This window comes from Filicampus tigris, chromosome 7 (assembly GCF_054856515.1).
Source record: "Filicampus tigris isolate MCC_2025a chromosome 7, RoL_Ftig_1.0, whole genome shotgun sequence".
Classification (NCBI taxonomy): Eukaryota; Metazoa; Chordata; class Actinopteri; order Syngnathiformes; family Syngnathidae; genus Filicampus; species Filicampus tigris.
The window spans coordinates 23,099,196-23,119,092 of NC_141223.1; the positions used below are offsets into that span (position 1 = coordinate 23,099,196).

Sequence of the window (19,897 nt, forward strand, 5' to 3'; positions counted from 1 at the left end):
CAACCAGTACATGTGAATGTAAGTTAGTTTTAATGACATTTCTGTTGTGATAAAGACACTTAAATAGGTGAAACAAAAAGTGGTTACAGGAAAATAATAAGGGTGAAACCATAAAACACACACACATTGAGAACAGTCCCCCGATATCATTCACGATTGTGCAAATCAGTGTGACCCACATTTTAATTAATGAGCAAAAAAATAAAAATAAAAAATCTTGCGGCACTCAGACATGATGTGACATTCACATCTTCTCCTCGCCGTCGCTGAGAGTGTAGAAATACGCTGCATCGTCGTCCTCGTAGATGATGGCCACAGTCTCGCCAGGGTCGCACATGCTGGCGCTGCTCTGGATGTACGCCTGAAGGGAGTCAGCATGTAGAAGAATATATACAGAGCTGTGCAGCACCATCTTGACTCTTGAGAAAGATAGCGTGAGAGTGACAGCAAGAAAGCGTGTGTGAGTTAGAGTTGTGGCCGTGAGTGATTTGCGTGCGTGGGGAGAGATATGCTGAGACAAATGTGACAGTGTGCATGTGAGAAAAGGAGTCTAAGTGTGAGAAAGTGTGTGTTTCTGTGTGAGAGTGTGTGTATGTGTGCGAGAGTATGCATGTGTGGCGATTGTGTGAGAGTGAATGTGTGAAAGTGTGTTTAAGTGAATGCATGTGTAAGCAAGAGTGAGAGTGAATGTGTGAATGAGATAGTGTGTGAGAACAAATGTATAGGAGATAGAGTGTGAGAGTGAATGGGTGGAATAATTCATGAGAGTGATTGTGAGAGCGAGAAAATGTGTGTAAGATTGTGGTCACGTATTTATGTGTGAGAGTGAAAGTGTATGCCAGTGAGTTTAAGAATGAATGTATGAGATCGTGTTCCTAAAATTGTTTAAAGGAGAAATTTGAGGTAGTGAGTGTGAGAGCTAGTGTGAGAGAGCGTGAGAGTGAATGGGTGGGATGAATGTGTAAAGTGTGAGATGGCAACTGCGAGTGTGCGTGATGTATGAGAGAATGTGTATACGCGTGCGAGAGGTGAGACATTCACAGAAAGTTCTTGTGTGTGATAGCTAGTGTGGTGAGTGAATATATGACAGATGTAGGGCTGTGCAATTAATCGAAATTCACTCCACCATTACAAAATTGGCATAATCGTAAAAAAAGATTATTAATACTAATTTTGAGTTGTTTTGAGGCCTGCGCACACGAGTTACTCTGCCGCGTCGCCCTCTCCAAGTTAGCTAGCTAGCTAGCCACTAGCCAGCCAGCCAGCCAGCCCGCACCCCGCAAGTCACACTGCACACACTCCTATTCAACGTTTTAAAAGAGTAACAGACCTAAAAATGGCACAAGACCCGCCACAGGAACGACTTGAAAACAAGCAAGGCAAGTCGAAATCGCTTATTTGGTTACATTTTGGGTTTGCAGTGGAAGACGGCGAGCAAAGACGTATAAAGTGCAAGCGGTCTCTGCATTCACCAGCAACACAACGAATCTATTCAACCATCATTTAGTTTAAGATGATGTTATGATACACCAAAGCAAGAAAACACCGAGTTAGATTTGGCGTCGCCCGCAATCGGCACGAGGGATTTGTTTTAAATAATATATCTTATGCAAATATACACTCCTTTTACTAGCACAAAAATAGAAACCATGCTAAACATTATTACTGTGACTTAAGTTAAATTTCTTGTGTAGTCTATAATATGAAGTCAAATTTTTTGTGTTCATTTTTGTTTCAAATTGCTTCAAATGCAATTTGCAACCATATTATTGGTAATTATATTGTAATACAGTTTATATATGGCCTACTGTACTTTAGAAGTATTGTATAGATTACGTACTAGTATGTAACAGTCGACATTTAAATTAGTTTGACCCAATCAGCATATTAAATGTATAATTTAACATAAGCAAATTGCTTTAACTTTGATTACTATGTGTAAATATTACTTTAAAAACAAAACAAAAAAAGCTCCAGATAAAGGTCTAAATGTATAGATGAATAGCATGTCTGTTATTCTGTCAAAATTGGCATTTTACTCCAGTTTACTACTTTGGCAATTTATAAGTGCATAACTTTGGCAATTTATAAGTGCATAATAGCAAGTTAACTCGTTTGTTTATACAAGGAAACCATACTTTAATTTATACATTTGCACTTTTTAAAAAAAAAAATAATTCATTTAATAAATGTTGTTGGGTCCAAAATGAACTTAAATTATAGCGTTTCAAAGAATTTTAATATTTATTATTATTATTATTATAATTATTAATAATATTTTTAGACATGTTTAAACCTGTTCTTGTTTTGTAGCAAAAAATAAATAATCATTTGAATAATCGTGATTTCAATTATTCCCAAAATAATCGTGATTAATATTTTTTTCATAATCGAGCAGCCCTAACAGATAGTATGGTGGGAGTGAGCAGAACTGGGCATCGTCTATCCGTCTATAACTTCTGGGTGGTATTTCCTACCGTACCTCGTCGGCGACAGACAATCGGCGTCAAGAGAATATAATTTTCAGGTCACACGCATGCATGGCACAAGCAGACACGCCACCGAATAAAGAAAAAATATCAAATACAAACAACAGACACTCACACACGCACGTACAGCGTGGTGATCTGTGAAATAAAAACAAAATGGGGCACGTCGTTGCATCTATGGGACCGAAAGGTATGCAACAGTTTTATTTTTTTCTTTGTTTGGCGGGAATTCATGGACGGACTAAAGCATAGACAAATTCCCAGCTTGAGAGATAGCACGTAAGAATGACTGTGTGAGAGAGAATGTGTGACAGAACATGAGCGATATCGTGGGTGAGAGAAGTTTTGTAAGAATGAATACCACTTTATGAGAGTGAAGGGGTGTGTGTGTCACGTGAGTGTAGCGTGAATTGTGAGAGATCGTGACTGTAAGAGATGAATGAGAGTGAATGCGTGAAGGACATGTGAGTGAATATATGATAGAATTGTGTGAGACTTTGTGTGAGACTGCTTATGAGAGTGAGGGTGTAAGACTGTGAATGGGATGGGTTTGAGAGTGACTATGTGAGAGCGCATCCTCACCCTCTCCAGGAGCTGCAGTCGTTCTTCAGTCATGATGTTTTTCTGCCTCAGCTGACTGACAGCGTTCTCCAGGCCCAGCAGCTTGTCCAGGTGGCGCCGGTGCCTCTGCTGCAGGACCTTCACCTTCTTCTGCAGCTCGGCCACCAGCGCCTCCAGCTGCTCCTTGCTCAGACGGTGCTTGTGGTAGCTGGCCCGCCCAGCAAATGCAAACGCGCATGAGTAACCGTAAGCAGGACGCTCGCACATGTTCGTTCATGTCTCTAGCTATCATTTCGCTCTAGCAGTCATTTCCGAACAAACAAGAATGACAATATTTTCTAGATCACTTTTTCGCACTGAAGACAGTGATACCATTCAATTTGCCCCGTATGCTCCAGTTTCCTGCACACACTATGTGCTATTTTTTGGGCAGGGCTGTTTTATTAGCTTACAAATTACTTCTAGCTACTAGAACAGGGGTGGCCGAGTCCGGTCCTCAAGAGCCACAATCCAGCCTGTTTCAGGTTCATCCCTACGGCAACACACCTGTTTCAAATCATCAGGCTCATTATCAGCCTTGATGTTGAAACACACCTGTTTCAAGTCATCAGGCTCATTATCAGCCTTGATGATTTGAAACAGGTGTGTTGCCGTAGGGATAAACCTGAAACAGGCTGGATTGTGGCTCTTGAGGACCGGACTTGGCCACCCTTGTACTAGAACTCACCATTAGTGGATGTGGATGATATACTGTATGTATGAAGTGCATGAACAAGATTTTATAGGTTTTACGTTTGTATGAAGGAAAAAAAAACTGAATGAATTAGAGGGTGACACGGTAGTGGATTTTCACTACTGTCCCCTCCCACAGAAAAAAATCCTGTACAGTCTCGTCCAGTCCTGAACCGTAGTAAAAATATATTTTTTTAAAAACTCTGTCTCGTCCCGGTGATAACAATTCCCATCCCATCCCGCTAACGCTCCCATTTTTGAGGAAAAAAAACAAACAGTGTCACCCCCTCTTCGTCATGAACGCCCTTACTCTTGTCTGGTCCCGTAAATATTCTACCCTGTGCCGTCCCAATCCTGTGAATAAAAGGAGGTTGACTCCCATCCTGCACGAATCTCACAGGATTCCCCAAAAAATGTCAGCCTCTAGAGTAAATGCCCATGTGCACCCTTTCCTCAATTGATAAAGTGCTGCATTATCGTCATTATTGTACGGCAAGTTTAAACATTTGTGATTTCAAGCTCAATCAAAAATAATCATGATTACTATTTTTTCCATAATCGTCCACAGTCTTTTATACAAAATTTTAGTTCCGATGCGAAATACAGTAATCCCTCACCACCTTGCGGTTCGAGTTACGCGGCCTCATTGCATCGCGGGTTTTCATAAAGTATTTATCAAAAAATAAAAATAAAAATACAGCCATATTGTGGAAAGGCGCATTGTTTCAAAGATATGAGTTGACTCTGAGGCTTTGTACATACCCGCGGGCACTCATAAAAGGCGCATGATTGGCTCTCGGCGTGAGATCGACCAACGGGAGCACGGGTGGATTTATCCTGTGAGCTGGTTGGCTGCGCATCATCGCAGCCTCTCGCTAGTCTCGTCCACGCTAACAAACGAGCAGCAGTTTTGAACAACGTTCTGTTCGGAAACTCATAACGTTATTCAAATGTGCCGTTCATTTAGTCAGAGGATAGTAACCAGCTGAGTTCATAAGTTGTGAGCACGACGTGTTCAACACAAGGATGACAAAACATTGGCAAATAAAATGGTAAAGTGTTTGCTAGTTTTGTCTTAAGTTTGTCTCAAAACAGCTTATCTTAACTAGAATCCCGCGTTGCATTTGATTCAAAGGACCTTGTTGATGTTATTGTGCAAAGAAAAAGTTAAGCCATGCTTACTTCCGGCGACCGCGCTTCTTCTTCGTTTTAAAAGACGAAGAAGAAGGAGGGGCAACGAAAAAGCAGCAGCAACAGCAGCAGTGACTTTTTCGCTTTGCATAACGACGACGACAAGCGTTTAAAAGTGCATTACACCAGGATTGTACCTTTGGATAAAACGCACCATTGCATTCTACTTAAGATAAGACAAAAAGTAAAACTTTAACGTGGTTATTAGCGAATGTTCTGTCGTAATCGTCCGCTGCCGCGGTTGAAACTCACATTTCTCTGACTTGCAGCTTGATTTATTTCTTCATTTTGCATTTTTAAAGTTAAATTTGTTGTATAACAAGTATTTTAAAGGATGGGAACCATGTCGGGGGGTTTGCAACAGCATAATAGAGGCGTATATCCCCCAGAATAAAACTTTAAAATAAATATAATATAAAATTGAAATAATAATAATAATAATAAAAGAAGACGAAGAAGAAGAAGAAGAAGAAGTCAACCTCTACTTCGCGGGTTTTCACCTATCGCAGGGGGGTTCTGGTCCCTATTAACCGCGATAAACGAGGGATTACTGTACTAGCTGGAAAAAACAAAACAAAACGAACACACACGGACACTCACACAATTCTCACCAGTGCTCCTCCAGTTGGTGGTCCCGGCTGTCTGCGTTGTCGTCATCTTCATCCTGCTGGTCGTAACGTCCGTCCGCCTCAAGCGACAGGGGCATCGATGGTGTTGGCGGGGGTGCGTGTTTGGACACAATAGGCAACGTGGACGCGATGGGCTCAAGGCTCAGAGCGGATGATAGCACCGTGTCGGAGGAGACCAGCAGGTGGCCGGGGAGGATGTTCTGTATGGACTCCAAGTAGGCCATGACCTGAGTTTGGCTCGACTCCTCTGCATGCATCTCTTGGACCCCAAGTCTATGGGCGGGGCTGATAAAGGTGTCCGCCAGCTCCTCTTGGCAATCGCCGGGCAGCAGGACCACCTCGCCGTCGTGGTGCCCATCCACTGGCTGCATTAAGGGAGGTATGGTAGGTAACGTAGGTAGGTAAGGGAGGTTAGCGGCCGCGTTCGACCCGCCCACCGCAGCCCGCATGCTGGGGTCCTCTTCCAAGACGGCTTCCCTGCGAAGCACTTTGGCTTTCCTCTCGTTGTCATCCATCACTTTGCGTTTCTAAAAAGATGCGGAAGACTGATTTGCATTGACAATTCACTGGAGGTCATACATGCATTTGTGATTAGAAACGTAACAAAAGGCTATGGATGGAACAGGTAGATTAAGTGGAGTTCTATCCAACAGTAGAACAGTAAATTAAAAAAGTAACTATGGAATCAGTACATCAGATTTTTTTTTCGGACATGGAATTAGAAATATAAATCAAGTGGAATACGGAACTAACTTCAGATGTGTCATATTATCACGTGGGCTACACAGCCAATCGGGTGCCTGTATTGCGAATCCAGGCATCCGATTGGCCGCGTCACACGGACCCGGAAGTGAAACGCTGAAATGCCATACTGAAGAGCAAAATGACATTTTAAGAACAACGGCTCATTATTTTGCAGCGAAACAAGACCAGGACGATGGCAAGGGACTTTTACCGCACCGTTCCGTGCACCCCAACCCTCACTACATACACAATGAATGAGTGTCAATGACGCGCTGCGCCCAGCTAAAATCATTTTTGAAAAGGACTTCAGGAGCCGCATAAAACCGGTCAAAGAGCCGTATGCGGATCGCGAGCCGCAGGTTGGCCAGTCCTGAAGTAGAGGAACTTAAAATGCATCAGGCTTTAAATGAAACTATTGGATTGGAAATATAACAAAGGGATTCATGCAGAACTGGGAGACGAGAAAATCAACTATGGGATCAGTACACTGGAAATGTTAAAAACCAAACAAAACAAAAAGTTGTATACGGGAAAAAAACATTTTAACTATACCTGAAGGTTAGACATGGAACACGGTAGATTAGAAATGTAAACCAGATGGTATACGGAACAAGGAGTAGAAAAGAAACTATGGGATCAGTAGATTAGAAATCAAAGACTTGGCTGTATATGGAACTACTAGATTAGGAATGTAATGTTGCAATGGAGGCAGTAGATTTAAAATGCAACTAGAGGCATATGGAACTAGGACATCACAAATGTAACAAAAGGTTACACATGAAATTGGCATATCTGAAATGTAAGGTAACGCTGTAGATGGAATTGTTAGACAAGAATTGTAACTATAGATTGTATACTAAATCAGCAGATTTGAAATGTAACACAGGTTGTAAATGGAACAGCAGAAATTTAAAGAGAAACTTTGCATGGAACTATGAGATTAGAAATGTAATAGAGGTTGTAAATGGAACTTGTCGATTGGAAATGCACAGTAAATAAAAGGTTTTATGTGGGACTACTCGAGGAGAACGAGTAAGGGTTAGTACTGTATACTGTGTAACACGGGTACTGCACAGAACCAGTAGATAAGAAAATAAATGTAAAGTTTAAAACTAATTTAATGTTGTATAATACTACTAGATTAGAAAAGTAACTATAAACTGCATATGGAATCCATAGATTAGAAAGGTAAATTGATCTTGTTTATGCATATGTAGATTAAAATTACAACAACAACAAAAAAAATCACCCCAAATGAATATGGAAGTGGCAGTTACACTTGTGTTGTTGCGTCTGGTCGCGTTTTGTTCTCGCGTTACCTCGACCCTCCGGAAGATGGTGGGCACGGCGTCGCTCTCGAGGTAGCGAATCCCCCAGCGTACCTTGAAGCATGACGGCGTAAAGTGCTCGTGGCAGATGTACTGGTGCCGAGAGGGGGTCCAGTTGTCCCGGCCGATGTTTCTCAGCCACAGCTGCAGCCGCTCGGGATCCTGCAGCGGGAACCTAGGACCAAGTACAAAATAGTACAGTACAAGTACAGACGCGCAACAGGCGGATTACCATTTTAAATAGCCATCGTATAGGAATTACTGGATTAGAAATGTAACACAGGTTAAATATAAAAGCAGTAAATACGAGCATTATAAGGAACCAGCATGGGACCAGTACATTTGAAATGTAACAAAATTTGCAACATAAATTTGGAAGCTGTAGATTAGAGATGAAACAAAAGGTTGTATCTGGAGCCAGAAATTAAAAATGAGACAAGGGGGATATCAAAGTAGTACATTTGAAGTGGAATTTAAGGTTATGCATGGAACTGGTAGATTTTCAAATCTAGGGTACACACATATATACATATACATATATACATATATATATATACATATACACATATATATACATATACACATATATATACATATATATACACACATATATACATATACACATATATATATATATATATACACACATATATATATATATACACACATATATATATATATACACATATACATCTATATACATATATCTACATATATATATATACACACATATACACATATATACCTATATACATATATATATATATATATACCTATATACATATATATATACATACCTATATACATATATATACATACCTATATACATATATATACCTATATACATATATATATATACCTATATATATACATATATATACCTATATACATATATATATACCTATATACATATATATATACACATATATATATATATACATATATACCTATATACATATCTATATATATACATATATACCTATATACATATCTATATATATACACATATATACCTATATACATATATATATATACATATATACATAGATATATATATATGTACATATATACATATATATATATACATATATACATACATATATACATATATATAAATAATCACGCGCACGCACGCACACACACACGACCCCCCCCCCCCAACCATACACACACTGACACACAAAAATACATATGTAAAGTGGCCACTTCGTTCGGGTATCTCTCAACTCCAAAAGTTATACGTCACGTCATTTAACTCAACAAAAGTGATGGTACAGTGTCACGAAACTGCACTCTCTAAGGTCAAAAACCAGGACGAACCAACGCGTACAAGTCCTCAAATGGTCTTTACCCGTCCGTGTTTTTGTATCGCAATAAATGTGTGAATATACAGATTGAATAGCAGTTTAAAGTTTAAAAAAACAACAAAAAGAAAAAGACGCGCGGTCACCCAGACGACCGTAAACAGCTTCACATCAAACAACATTCATCCAACCTGTCTTACTTGTAAAAGCTTTTTCGGTCGCTGTCGCCCGTCGAGTCATTCTTACAGTTTGGCACCGAACAATATTTGGGCATGTTGTCCTACTCGGTGTCGTCGACGTCGAGTCAGCTTTATCTGCGCGTGCAGACGGATTGACAAGATGAAACTCGTGCAGTGTTGACAACGCGGTGCACATAGTTGACGCCATATTTACGTGACCAGATCAGCTGCTTGCTGACGCCGTATACAGGCGACTGACACCGTAGCTTTGTACAATTTGGCAGCATAATTCTTTTCAAGATAAATCTTGAGGTTTTGCATGAATGTTTAAATGAGACTCTACTCACACTTTAAAGTAGGGAAACTTAGTAACTACCATATATATTACTTCATCTAACACTTAACTGTTGCATTGTATTCTTTTCACTTTGTTGGTTTGCGTCTATTTGCGGAGAGGAGCAATTGTGACTACTATCTATCCATCTTCCATCCATCCTGTACTTACTTATCTGTACTTCACTTTTTCCCCCTGACTTTACTCCTTACATTTGAAAACAGGGTTGCACTTTTTACTCCTTGCTTCATCAAAATAGGCTGGGTAATTATTTCACTCTGTGGATGTCTACATACATGAAAAAAATGGCGTTAACAGACCTTTTAATGTTTGTTAACACTACAAACCAGGGTACCTCCGGGTGGCATAACATCAGTGACTACTACTGACGTGAACTGAAAATGATAATCCATTGGATCCCGTGTGTAAGGCAAGTTTTTACAATTTTTCCGAATGACTACACATCAATACAATAAATTGATTCTTAATTATTATTATCCCCCTCAAAAAAAGACACGCATTTATAAAATCTCTGGACTGATTTTTTAATTATTTTTTTCTCCAAACATTACATGGAATCTCAATAAATGATACAGTATATATACATACACATCAGTGTATTTCTTCACCTAAAAAGTAGAGGGTCATCAGACAGTGCGGCTGTGCGTTTTCAAGACAGGGTTACATTTTGGACGTTTTTACTGTTTTGTGTGGTACTGGTGTAATCCACAATACTGGGTGACATGTCGAATGTTTGGGTTCGGAGAGTGGGGGCAGTGTGCGAGCTGCCGGGCTGAAAAGATGGAGGGGCAGAAAGGGAGCAGCAGTATCTTCTTCGGTAAGAAGAAGAAGCAGTGCAAATTAAACATTGACCACGTCTGTTCTAGCTAACACGTCAAAAATGTCAAACAGCACCTATGTGTGAACCCAGAGTCAGTCTCTCTTTTTGAGCTGGGATCATAACGTTTACGGAGATCTCGTATACCTGAAAAGTAATACAACGTGGAAAAAAAGACGTATTGTTAAGAAACACTCTGACGGAAATGTCGCTCTTGAACCATCTTAGATGTGCGCACACGCTAAACTCTTTGAGAGTCGCTCCTCACTAACATTCCATTACAGATCTTTGGTACGGACCACATAGGTGATCCATTTAAAATGGTTGAAACAAAAAAAATTGTAGACACATCCAGGTTTCTGAGTGTTGAATTCATGTACGAGGTGACCAAACAGAAGTGTTTTCCAGTTTCAGGAAGTGGTAACCTTGTGGGCCAGGCGAGGGGGTCTAAGGGATCTCCCTCAAGATGAGGGGGAGCAGGATCCCTTAGGCCCAAGTGGGAGTCAGGGATCACTGAAGAGCGTGAAGTGTGAACTGTTCTCGGTGGACCGACTCCGTTCAGGTTCTACATCATCCCCAGCTGCATTAGCGTGTTGGCGTATGCCATGGGCTTGACATTCGGATGAGGCTGGAAGACAAAGTTAGGAAGAAGTAATCCATAAGAAATCAACATCAAGGCTTGAAATAAGTGGTTTCAGAATTCACATGTTGTGCCTCATTAAAACACAATGAACTGCAAAACTGAGAATCACAGATTTTTAAGTTTTAAGTAAACAGCGGAGACTGTCCCAAAACGCTTTGCTGGGCAGGACAGACGCACATTAAAATTGCCTCAACACGCTTATGTCACCTAAGTGCACGACATGGGCAGTCGTGTCAAGCTCGTGCTACTTAAGCCACAACCAGCTAGCTAGCAGCAAGCTTCGGCTGGCTACAAGTGTGGTTAAACACTTAGCAGACTTGCTCTTGAGATGGCTAAAAACGAGTGCATTTTGCTTCTTAATTCATATTTCATATTAATCATATTGCCGTGTTTCAACTAATGGGCCTGCATTTAACATATTCTTGAAAAATACATTTTTGGGTTGACTTATCATTTGATTCAGGTGTAGAGGAGGAAAATATCTAAAACATGCAGGATACTGGCCTGTGCACCAGAGGGACTGATGGTGAGGAAAGAGCGCCATGCTTCGACACAATAAAAGGAGTTTTCACCTCATGGAGTGTAAATCTACATGATACTGACCACAGCAGTGAACTGGTGGAACTCTGGCTTTAGATCGGATCCCCTGAGGTGGATAAAAGCTCCTTTGTTTCCCATCTGGTCACTGTAGGAAGGCAGGAGATCACAGACCAACGTTTAATGTCCAGCAACGCTCGGTGACCAAAAACAGGACCAGCGGCGCTCACCAGTAGTTGGGTGCCGAGAAGACGGTGATGCACTTCCCTGAGTGAGTGACCTCGTAGCCCTCGGCCTTGACTTCGTGACTCCGGATGATGAACTCCAGCTTGTTCTGGTCCAGGAAGCGGTCCGTCACGTCGGGCCCGAACTGGCAGCTCACGCCTCGCTTGCTGATCGACCGGCCGTTCTGCACACACGCGTTCATTCCGTCATTACCTCATTCACTGCCACTGACTAATTTATTTGTGTTTTCACAGTCCAGCCATTCAATCCCAGGAACTTATTTAGATTCTTCTCAATTTTTTTTTTTGAAACGTCAGGGTAACAGGATCTGATATTGCCTGGCAGTAAATTCTTAAGTCATCGCGAAGGGGGGGATGTATGGTGCGGGGGTTGGTGGATGTTGGGTTACATGAGGTTCTACTGACCTGAGGCTGGGGGTCCGACCAAAGGAGGTCACACATGGGACCTACAAGACACATGAACACATGACGAAGATGCATTTTAACAATTAGCTCACACACAACAAATCTCAGCATACACACACACACTCACATCACTATATGTGTCATTATATAGTCATGTCACCCCCACCATACACATTCGAGCTGAACAAATCAAATTCAAATCGACATTGCAATAGTAGAATGTGATTTCCATATCGCAATGGCTGCAATTTGGAGGAAAAAAACACTATTATGAAACGTGAAAAGTTCAAATTACTGAATTACGTCTACACCAGTCGTTTGGTAGAATTTTGGAAGTTGCCAGAGAATGCTTAAAAGACTGCAAGTTAAAGTGTTTAGGAAGTTACCGACTCTAATTGAAGTAGATAAATAAACTCTATTTCATAATAATTCATGGTTCGTTTGCCTTTATTTTAGTGTAAGACTAACTTATTAGACCAAAATATTTATGTATAATAAATCTGATAGTGTATTGTAATTAATTTATAGCTTTGTTAGTTAAAAAATACATGGGAGTAGGACCTTGAAAAAGAATTGCATATTAAATAGCAATATTGAGGGGGGGAATCCTTTTTTTCTCCAAAAAGTTTGTTTTTCTAAATTGTTTAGCCCTACCACTCACGCTCACAAAGAAACACTGTACCCGAGTCTGGAGGCTGTCTGTTCCTCTCAATCTTCCTGAGGTCCTCCAGTGTGACGCCGTCTTCACTGAACAGCCCGCCATGCATCACCTGTGGCACAAAAACAAAGTCAGATCAGGGCTGTTCACTACAGACTTACAAGAGATTAAATACTACTGACAAAATGGCGGATTTTAGCATTAGGTGCTTTGCACGCTGCCCCTTGAAGAGTGAACAAGGGGTAAAGAAGGTGAATCCCGAGAGAAAACCAGAACAAGAGTCTGTCCACTCATTCCATTCCTGTACTGCAGGTAAAAAAGGCAATTATGGACCTTATGTGATTGGTGTCGTGCATTTGAGTCACTGATGTTTGACCAGAAGGCACAAAGAGTGAAGATTCAGACTGCTACGTTTGCTTCTTGTGTTTAAAAAAACCCAAAACATTATAGTGGGGCGAACTCTGTAAATGTCAATTTCCACATTGTGGCTCTGCCTACCAGTATTTTGCTGTTGATGCACTGCGCGAGCGGCAACCATTGGAAGACCTCGCTGAAAAGCTGGAACATCTGTGCCGTGTACTTGGCCTTCACCTCGCCCTCAAAGCCGTACATCTGGTTCATGTTGTCCGTCTCGTGGTTACCTGAGGGTAGGCATTCTTAGGCTATCGAAGCAAAATTGGCCGACGCGCGTGCTTCCGCCTTAACGCTCACCTCGAAGCAGGTAAAAGTTGTCGGGGAGGAGCAGCTTGAAACCAAACAGGGTGAGAATGACCTCTACGGAGAAAGAGCCGCGGTCCACAAAGTCACCATTGAACAGCTGAGGTCAGCCCAGTTAAGAACATTTTTGCAAATGGAAATACAAGTAAATACAGTGGTGCCTTGTGATATGAGTTTGATTAATTACCTGACCATGCTGGTAAGTCAAAAAATGTTATCTGAAATCATTTTTCCCCAATCAAATGAATGAAAAAGCCATTAATCCAATCCAGCCTGCAACCCCCTCCTCAAAAAAAGTTTGTTTTTGTTACTACTGTAAATAATTCTGTAAGATACTCTATTAGTAACTTTTCATAGAGGATAAAGAATATATGCCTGTGAGTATTGTTATATTACACTGAGGAACAATTTGCAAAAAACATATTGTTGAGTTAGATTTTTATGCTGATTAAACTAAAATTGGCATGCTGATTAAAAACTTTCTGTCATTTTTTTTCTAGCACATCAAGTTTTTCCTCCTCAATTTACCAGATAAGCAATATTCCACTGATTAGCTATAGTAAGACTTGCCAGCATATTACGATTTGACTTATCTACAGCTTGCTTGTGCAGTCACAAGGTGTGTAAAGCTCCCAATAGGTCAGTACTTTCGATATCTGGAAACAGAAAACATAATAGGAATTAAGAGGATCAGCGCTGTCTTTTTTCTTTTTTGTAACCATGGGCATAATTAAGTTCTATTTAATTTTATGCAGTTTTTTTTTAGTTCTGAAAGCTTGTACCTATTCTATCTGTCTTAATGTTTTATTTACACACATACACATTTATTTATTTTTTAAGGAAATTGGGCATCCTATAGCTCAAATAGTTGATGTGATGTGATACGAACGTGCTGAAATTCAGGACACTTCCACCTAGGCCTAACCTTAGTTGAGCCACTATGTAATATGGCTGACAGAAGGATTAGCGACATTTCGAGACATAAAGGATACGTAAGGATTGCTCTCCGATGGCAGACCGTTCAATTCAAAAATGTTGAGGAGATCGTAGTACTGCCCATGCGTGTCGCCACAAATGGTCATTTTTTCTGCCTGTTGGGAAAAACAACACATCAGAGATCGAGAGCAGAAACAAAAGAATCAATGTAGGAATTTGTTTCTAAGTTAGAGCTAACTCGATTTTTTTGGGGGGGGGGGGTCGTCGACTCGTCGGTTTATAAACAGATACGGGTTACTGTACACCACGGACTGGTCAACAGCCAATCACAAGCAGAGGAGACTAGTAACGCACTACATTTATTTCGTTGCACATACTTGAGTAGATTTTTGGGAAAATTGTACTTGTCAGACTAGTTTCATGCCAAACATACTTTCTACACATACTCAAGTATTTTATTAAGAATGAACACTCCTCTTACTCTTTGACATTGAGTTACACTGCAATCGCTGATCTTGATTGTATTGTGGCGACGTTGACTCGCACAAAATTAGAAAAGCCAGTAGCAAACTTTCCATGAACATTCCGTAAAGTGGTAAACAAACAGGGGCTCACTACACTCAACACTACCTTAACTTGGGGTACACACACAACTACTGTTACACAACTGGGAAAACCAAACGACAATAATTTGAGATAAAATACTATTCATAATAGACGCTAAGCATGGTGGGAAGTTCCTCAGTACTTGAGCAGTGTTCTCACTGTATTTACTTAATCTTACTCATGTAATTATTAGGTGGACTACTTTTCATTTTTACTAGTTGAATGATATTTTTCTTAAGTAGCAGCAATCTTGAGTACAACTTTTGGCTACTCGACACAATTCTGATCATGGGGCACAAATACACGGGTATTGACATTCACACCTATAGGCATTTTATTATAAGATATTTTCACAATGGGGAATTATGACACCACCAGAGAAGTATACCAGTAATCTACTAAAATGTTGTGATCCTTTAAAAAAAAAACATCCTCACCTCTTGTAATGTGACTTCAACGAGACTTGGGAGTTTGGATAAAAGGTCTTTCACTTGCACTAAAATCTGTAAAAGAGAACAGTTTACTGCACGTCTGCTTGTCTCTCTCAGTGCTTTTCAATGCACTTTACCTGATATGCGCACTTTCTGTGCAGTTTCTTCTGCTCTTTGAACCAGTCCATCATTTCCTTCATGAACTTCAGGGTGACCTTGCCCTCCTCCAATTTGGGGCCCGTGTAGTCGTCCTCGATGGCTGCGACACGAGAGCGGCATCAATATCAGAGCGAGGATGTCGCAAATACAATACAATGCAATACAATTTTATTTGTATAGCACATTTCACAACAGATAGAGCCGCACAAAATGTCACATAGCACTTTACATACAAACAACACAATAGGCATAATACAACAAGTTAAATCAATAAATTAACATAAAACACTACAGAATATACAATAGACGGAAAAGAGACAAAAAAATCTGGTCTCAGGTCGCATCAAAAGCCAGCGAATAGAAATGTGTCTTCAACCGGGTTTTAAAAGTGGACAGAGTGTGTGTGTGTGTGTGTGTGCGTGCGTGTGCGGGTGTGTGCGTGTGTGTGTGTAATGCAGAAGCTTCTGAGCATGACTTTGTAACAAAATCTTCTGCTCCGCTACTACCATCATCAGCAACAAGAGGAGAAGGAGAACAGTATATAAGAATATAGTACAGTACAGTGGAAAAAAAAAAAAGCTCAAATGCTGAGGACATTTTTATACACTAGGAGCAAACCAATATGGATTTTTTGAACCCGATGCTCATTCCGATATTTAACAGAACACAATTTTCTGATAACCGATTACTGGACTGATTGCTGAAAATATATCATCGCAGTCCAGTGAAAAAGACGTATGTCCAATTTTGCAATAAAAAAAAAATGACGTTAATGTGGTGTATGTAATGTGGAAACCCCATTTATGTAAAAAAGTATGTATATTTTTAAAAAAATGGACATAAGTGCTTTTCACTGGACTGCGACAATATATAATAACCCAGAAGGAAAGAAGGGGTGCACCAATGCTGTTGGAGTTGCATCAGGGGGTGATTTGACATTAAATGAAATAATGTCTGGCAGCAAGTGTATTTTTCACAATTTTTTTTCCCACACTTACTCATGCTTTCTATGTCCAGAGAGTCAACGACTGACTTTTTGACCTCGTCGCTGGCGATGGCTCTCTCGAAGGCCTTCTGCTTGACGATCTTATTACATTCCTGGTACTTCATTTTCGCGTCCTTGTCGTTTGGTCGAACACGCACTACCTGTCGTCACACAACACACATTTAAAAGCAGCTCATTTGATTTTGGCTGGCGTTGGCCAAAAACCTCTTAAGTCACATTTTGGTGAATTTCATTTTTTTTATAAAAAAAAATACACTATTGTTCAGTTCACACGTTTTTTTTTTTTTACACATTACTGACCAATCTAGAGTGTTGAAAGTGGCTTGCTCTCTTTCGCGTTGCAATGCTAATGGTTGAACAAATGTCCCATTTTTGAGGTCTCCTGAAAAGTGACTATTTCGGATGTACAAGGTTTTGGCCCGACGCCAGCGTTTTATTACCGTTTTACCCGAAAATAGGAGAGAACCCTGATGCAAAACGGTGAGTAGTTGGCACCCGCCCCCAAAATTTTAATCACTCAACAAAACTGTATTGTTATTGTAAAACTGAACTGCTTTGTTTTTAGTCAGATTTCATTAGACAAGGTATTTCTTGAAAGCAATTGCAGAGGGCCTCAAGCTGCTTACTTGCATTACTCTTGTCAAAGTCAAGTCAAGTCAAATTTATTGATAGCCCTTAATCAAAGGAAAGTCTCAAAGGGCTTCACATACGCACCAGATCATATACACGACATCCCCTGATCTTAACCCTCAGGAGGGCAAGGAAAAACTAAAACAAAACATCTGGGGAAAAGTGAGAAACCTTGAGAAGGGACCACAGATGGGCGAATCCCCCTTCCAGGATGATCAGGCTGCAATGGATGCCGAGTGGGCAACATTGAACTCTTAATATGCCAACGCAAGACATGACACCGACTCTCACACGCTCGACACTTTGGCATTATAAAGGGATTAGTGGTATAATCCGTCTTTCAAAGTGTGGAGATTAGCTACGTGTAGACCTGGCGAGGCCTTTCAGATTCCTCTTCTCCAGCCCGCCTTACCGTCTCGTAGTCTTTGAGCGCAGCCTTGAACTTGCCCAGTGCCATGTTGGAGGTTGCCCGGCGGTAATAGCCTTTGATGTAGTTCTTGTCAATATCCAGCGCCTTGGTCGCATCTGCCAAGGCGTAGCCGTAGCACTCAGTGCGCAGGTACGCCAGGCTGCGGTTGCTGTAGTAGATTGCATTGGATGGATTGAGCTCCAAGGCCTCCGAGTAGTACTTGATTGCATTTTCATAGTCTTTATCTGCAAAAAACAATGTAATAGTGTGTACAATTACATTGCAATTCTACAATAAATTGATATTTTAACACAAACAGTGGAGTAACACAAGAAAACTACGTTTTTTCCTCATAGGAGCTCACATTTGATGTTAATAAAAACGAAATACTGTGCCGCACGCTTTTATATTTTCACAGTTTGAAATGGACAAGAATAGGAATGTGCAAATGAATTTTAGTGGCAATTAATCACTATCAGACACTAGGTGACAACAGAACGTGACAAACCAAAACAAGGAACAACACGAATCAAGCCTCCCTGTGATGGCGTTGATAGCCTGAGATGGGGAAAGAAAGAAAACCACGTGCCAAAAGTGGGTGGGCCAATTTGCGGCTTTAGTCATCACAAAAAAGCCCATAAATCACTACAGATTCTTTTGGGGGTGAATTTTAGTGTTGACATTTTTTTTTCATACAGACTTTTATATAAGTTAAGTGTTGATGTTCAGCCAAATCAAGTGTCCCTTTAAACAAACCAATTACTGTCTGTATCATTGCCTTGGGCCAATTAACAGCTCCGATATAGATCATGTAGTAGCACAATTATTGAAATAATTTACTGTCACAAACTACAATCAATTTAAAAAAGAAAACAGAAGGATTGATACAATGTGTTTTTTTTGTTATTTAAGTTTGTGAAGAATAATTGTCAGATTGCCATCATGGTAATCGGCAGAGGTTCATTACAAATCCGACAATCCTGCTATGTAAATAATATTTTTTTTAAAAGAGTGTTATTGCTCGAATAGTCTTTTTTTTCCCAGACAGCAAAAAGCACATTTTCTTTAATGGTATATGATCCTATTTTTCAGAGATTCAGAGAATAAAGGAGTCTGTTCCAAATCAAAAGGCAGAATATTACCATTAGTCACTCGTTAAACTCTGACTTTATTCTCTTTACTCCCCAACTTTACTCTCAGAACATTACGACCCCCCCCCCCCCCGAAAACAGGCAAATATTCAAATCCTACTGTATTTAGGGAGCGTGATAGTTATGTTTATTTGGCGTTCGGTGAATAATGCATTTAAGTGTAGCCAGCTCAATAATAATGATTTCATTGGCGACGAGGGGCTGCAGTTGAACGCCGCTGATCACATGATGGTTCCGCTGATTAACGGAATATTCTAGCAAGTTCTACGCACACCAAGTAACGTCAAATTGTGTTAAAAATCTTGCCAACCCATCGGCCATGTGGCTGAACTACCGTTTCGGGTCCAAAGTGACTGTGAAGTGAACTTGACTTGGACGGGACAATGATTCACGCGGTGTAAGACGCCGTTAGCAGGAACGTATTTTTTGGAGCTAGACAAGTGAGCTAACCGCTTTCAAGAGTCCAATGAATGGACTTCATGCGCTAGCATGCCTTGCTGGCCTAGCTTCACATTGGCGTGGGGCTGTGATCAGGAGCATTTAAAAGGCAACATTTTGCCCCCCAAAGGAAACAATGGAGACGCTCTCGTCTGCGTTCGGCCGCCGAATTGACAGCGCTGCCAACTCACCTTTAAAGTATTTATTGGCCTTCTCCTTGAGTAGCTCGGCATCGCTTACTCCATCCGCCATCTTCTCCACGCTGCCGTATTCCGACGCGTGCGCCATTGACGGACTGTCGCAAAGGTAGCAAAGTGACGACAGTGATTTTTTTCCTTGCTCAAGATGAATTAACATTTTTTTCCCCAAAAGTGTGTTTATTTCGAAAAAACAAGTCAAATGGATACTGAAAAATAATTTCTTAACTCAAATGATGTGTAAAATCAATGACTGTGTTCGTTAACATTGCATAGAACACACAACAACAAAGTATGACACTAAAAAAAAGGACACATACAGGTATAGTTTTTATTATTATTATCATAATCATTATTTTCAAACAAATGTCTGTGATAAATAATATTTCTGAGACAAATT

At 40.4% G+C, this 19,897-nt stretch overlaps 3 protein-coding genes across 7 annotated transcripts in view; 1 reads left to right on the forward strand and 2 right to left on the reverse strand.

Moving 5' to 3' along the window:
- On the reverse strand, nt 1–9,350 carry LOC147145195 (THAP domain-containing protein 5-like). 4 transcript variants are annotated; one of them, XM_086035937.1, is made up of 6 exons: nt 9,179–9,350; nt 7,729–7,849; nt 6,040–6,129; nt 5,585–5,967; nt 3,072–3,258; nt 1–361 (listed from the first exon to the last, which is right to left on the reverse strand). In XM_086035937.1, exons 1-6 carry the CDS (start codon nt 9,250–9,252, stop codon nt 245–247), a joined length of 972 nt encoding a protein of 323 aa, XP_085892063.1. In that variant the 5' UTR covers nt 9,253–9,350; the 3' UTR covers nt 1–244. The 4 variants fall into 4 exon arrangements, with proteins under 4 accessions (XP_085892063.1, XP_085892060.1, XP_085892062.1 ...); XM_086035936.1 differs by having other exon boundaries at nt 5–361; nt 7,666–7,849; XM_086035934.1 differs by having other exon boundaries at nt 3–361; nt 5,585–6,129.
- A 672-nt stretch (nt 9,351–10,022) lies between these two features.
- ppp5c (protein phosphatase 5, catalytic subunit) lies at nt 10,023–19,618 on the reverse strand. The gene is made up of 13 exons (XM_086035314.1): nt 19,492–19,618; nt 17,715–17,956; nt 16,665–16,812; nt 15,645–15,766; nt 15,514–15,579; nt 14,527–14,625; nt 13,529–13,634; nt 13,316–13,458; nt 12,842–12,929; nt 12,160–12,200; nt 11,740–11,918; nt 11,576–11,657; nt 10,023–10,957 (listed from the first exon to the last, which is right to left on the reverse strand). Exons 1-13 carry the CDS (start codon nt 19,586–19,588, stop codon nt 10,895–10,897), a joined length of 1,476 nt encoding a protein of 491 aa, XP_085891440.1. The 5' UTR covers nt 19,589–19,618; the 3' UTR covers nt 10,023–10,894.
- Nucleotides 19,218–19,897, forward strand: part of LOC147145197 (cyclin-dependent kinase-like 1) — a 56,593-nt gene continuing 55,913 nt past the window's right edge. Inside the window, exon 1 of one of the 2 annotated variants that reach the window (XM_086035313.1) lies at nt 19,218–19,606. The gene's annotated coding sequence lies outside the window, so the exon portion shown is untranslated. The other variant, XM_086035312.1, reaches the window with a different exon arrangement.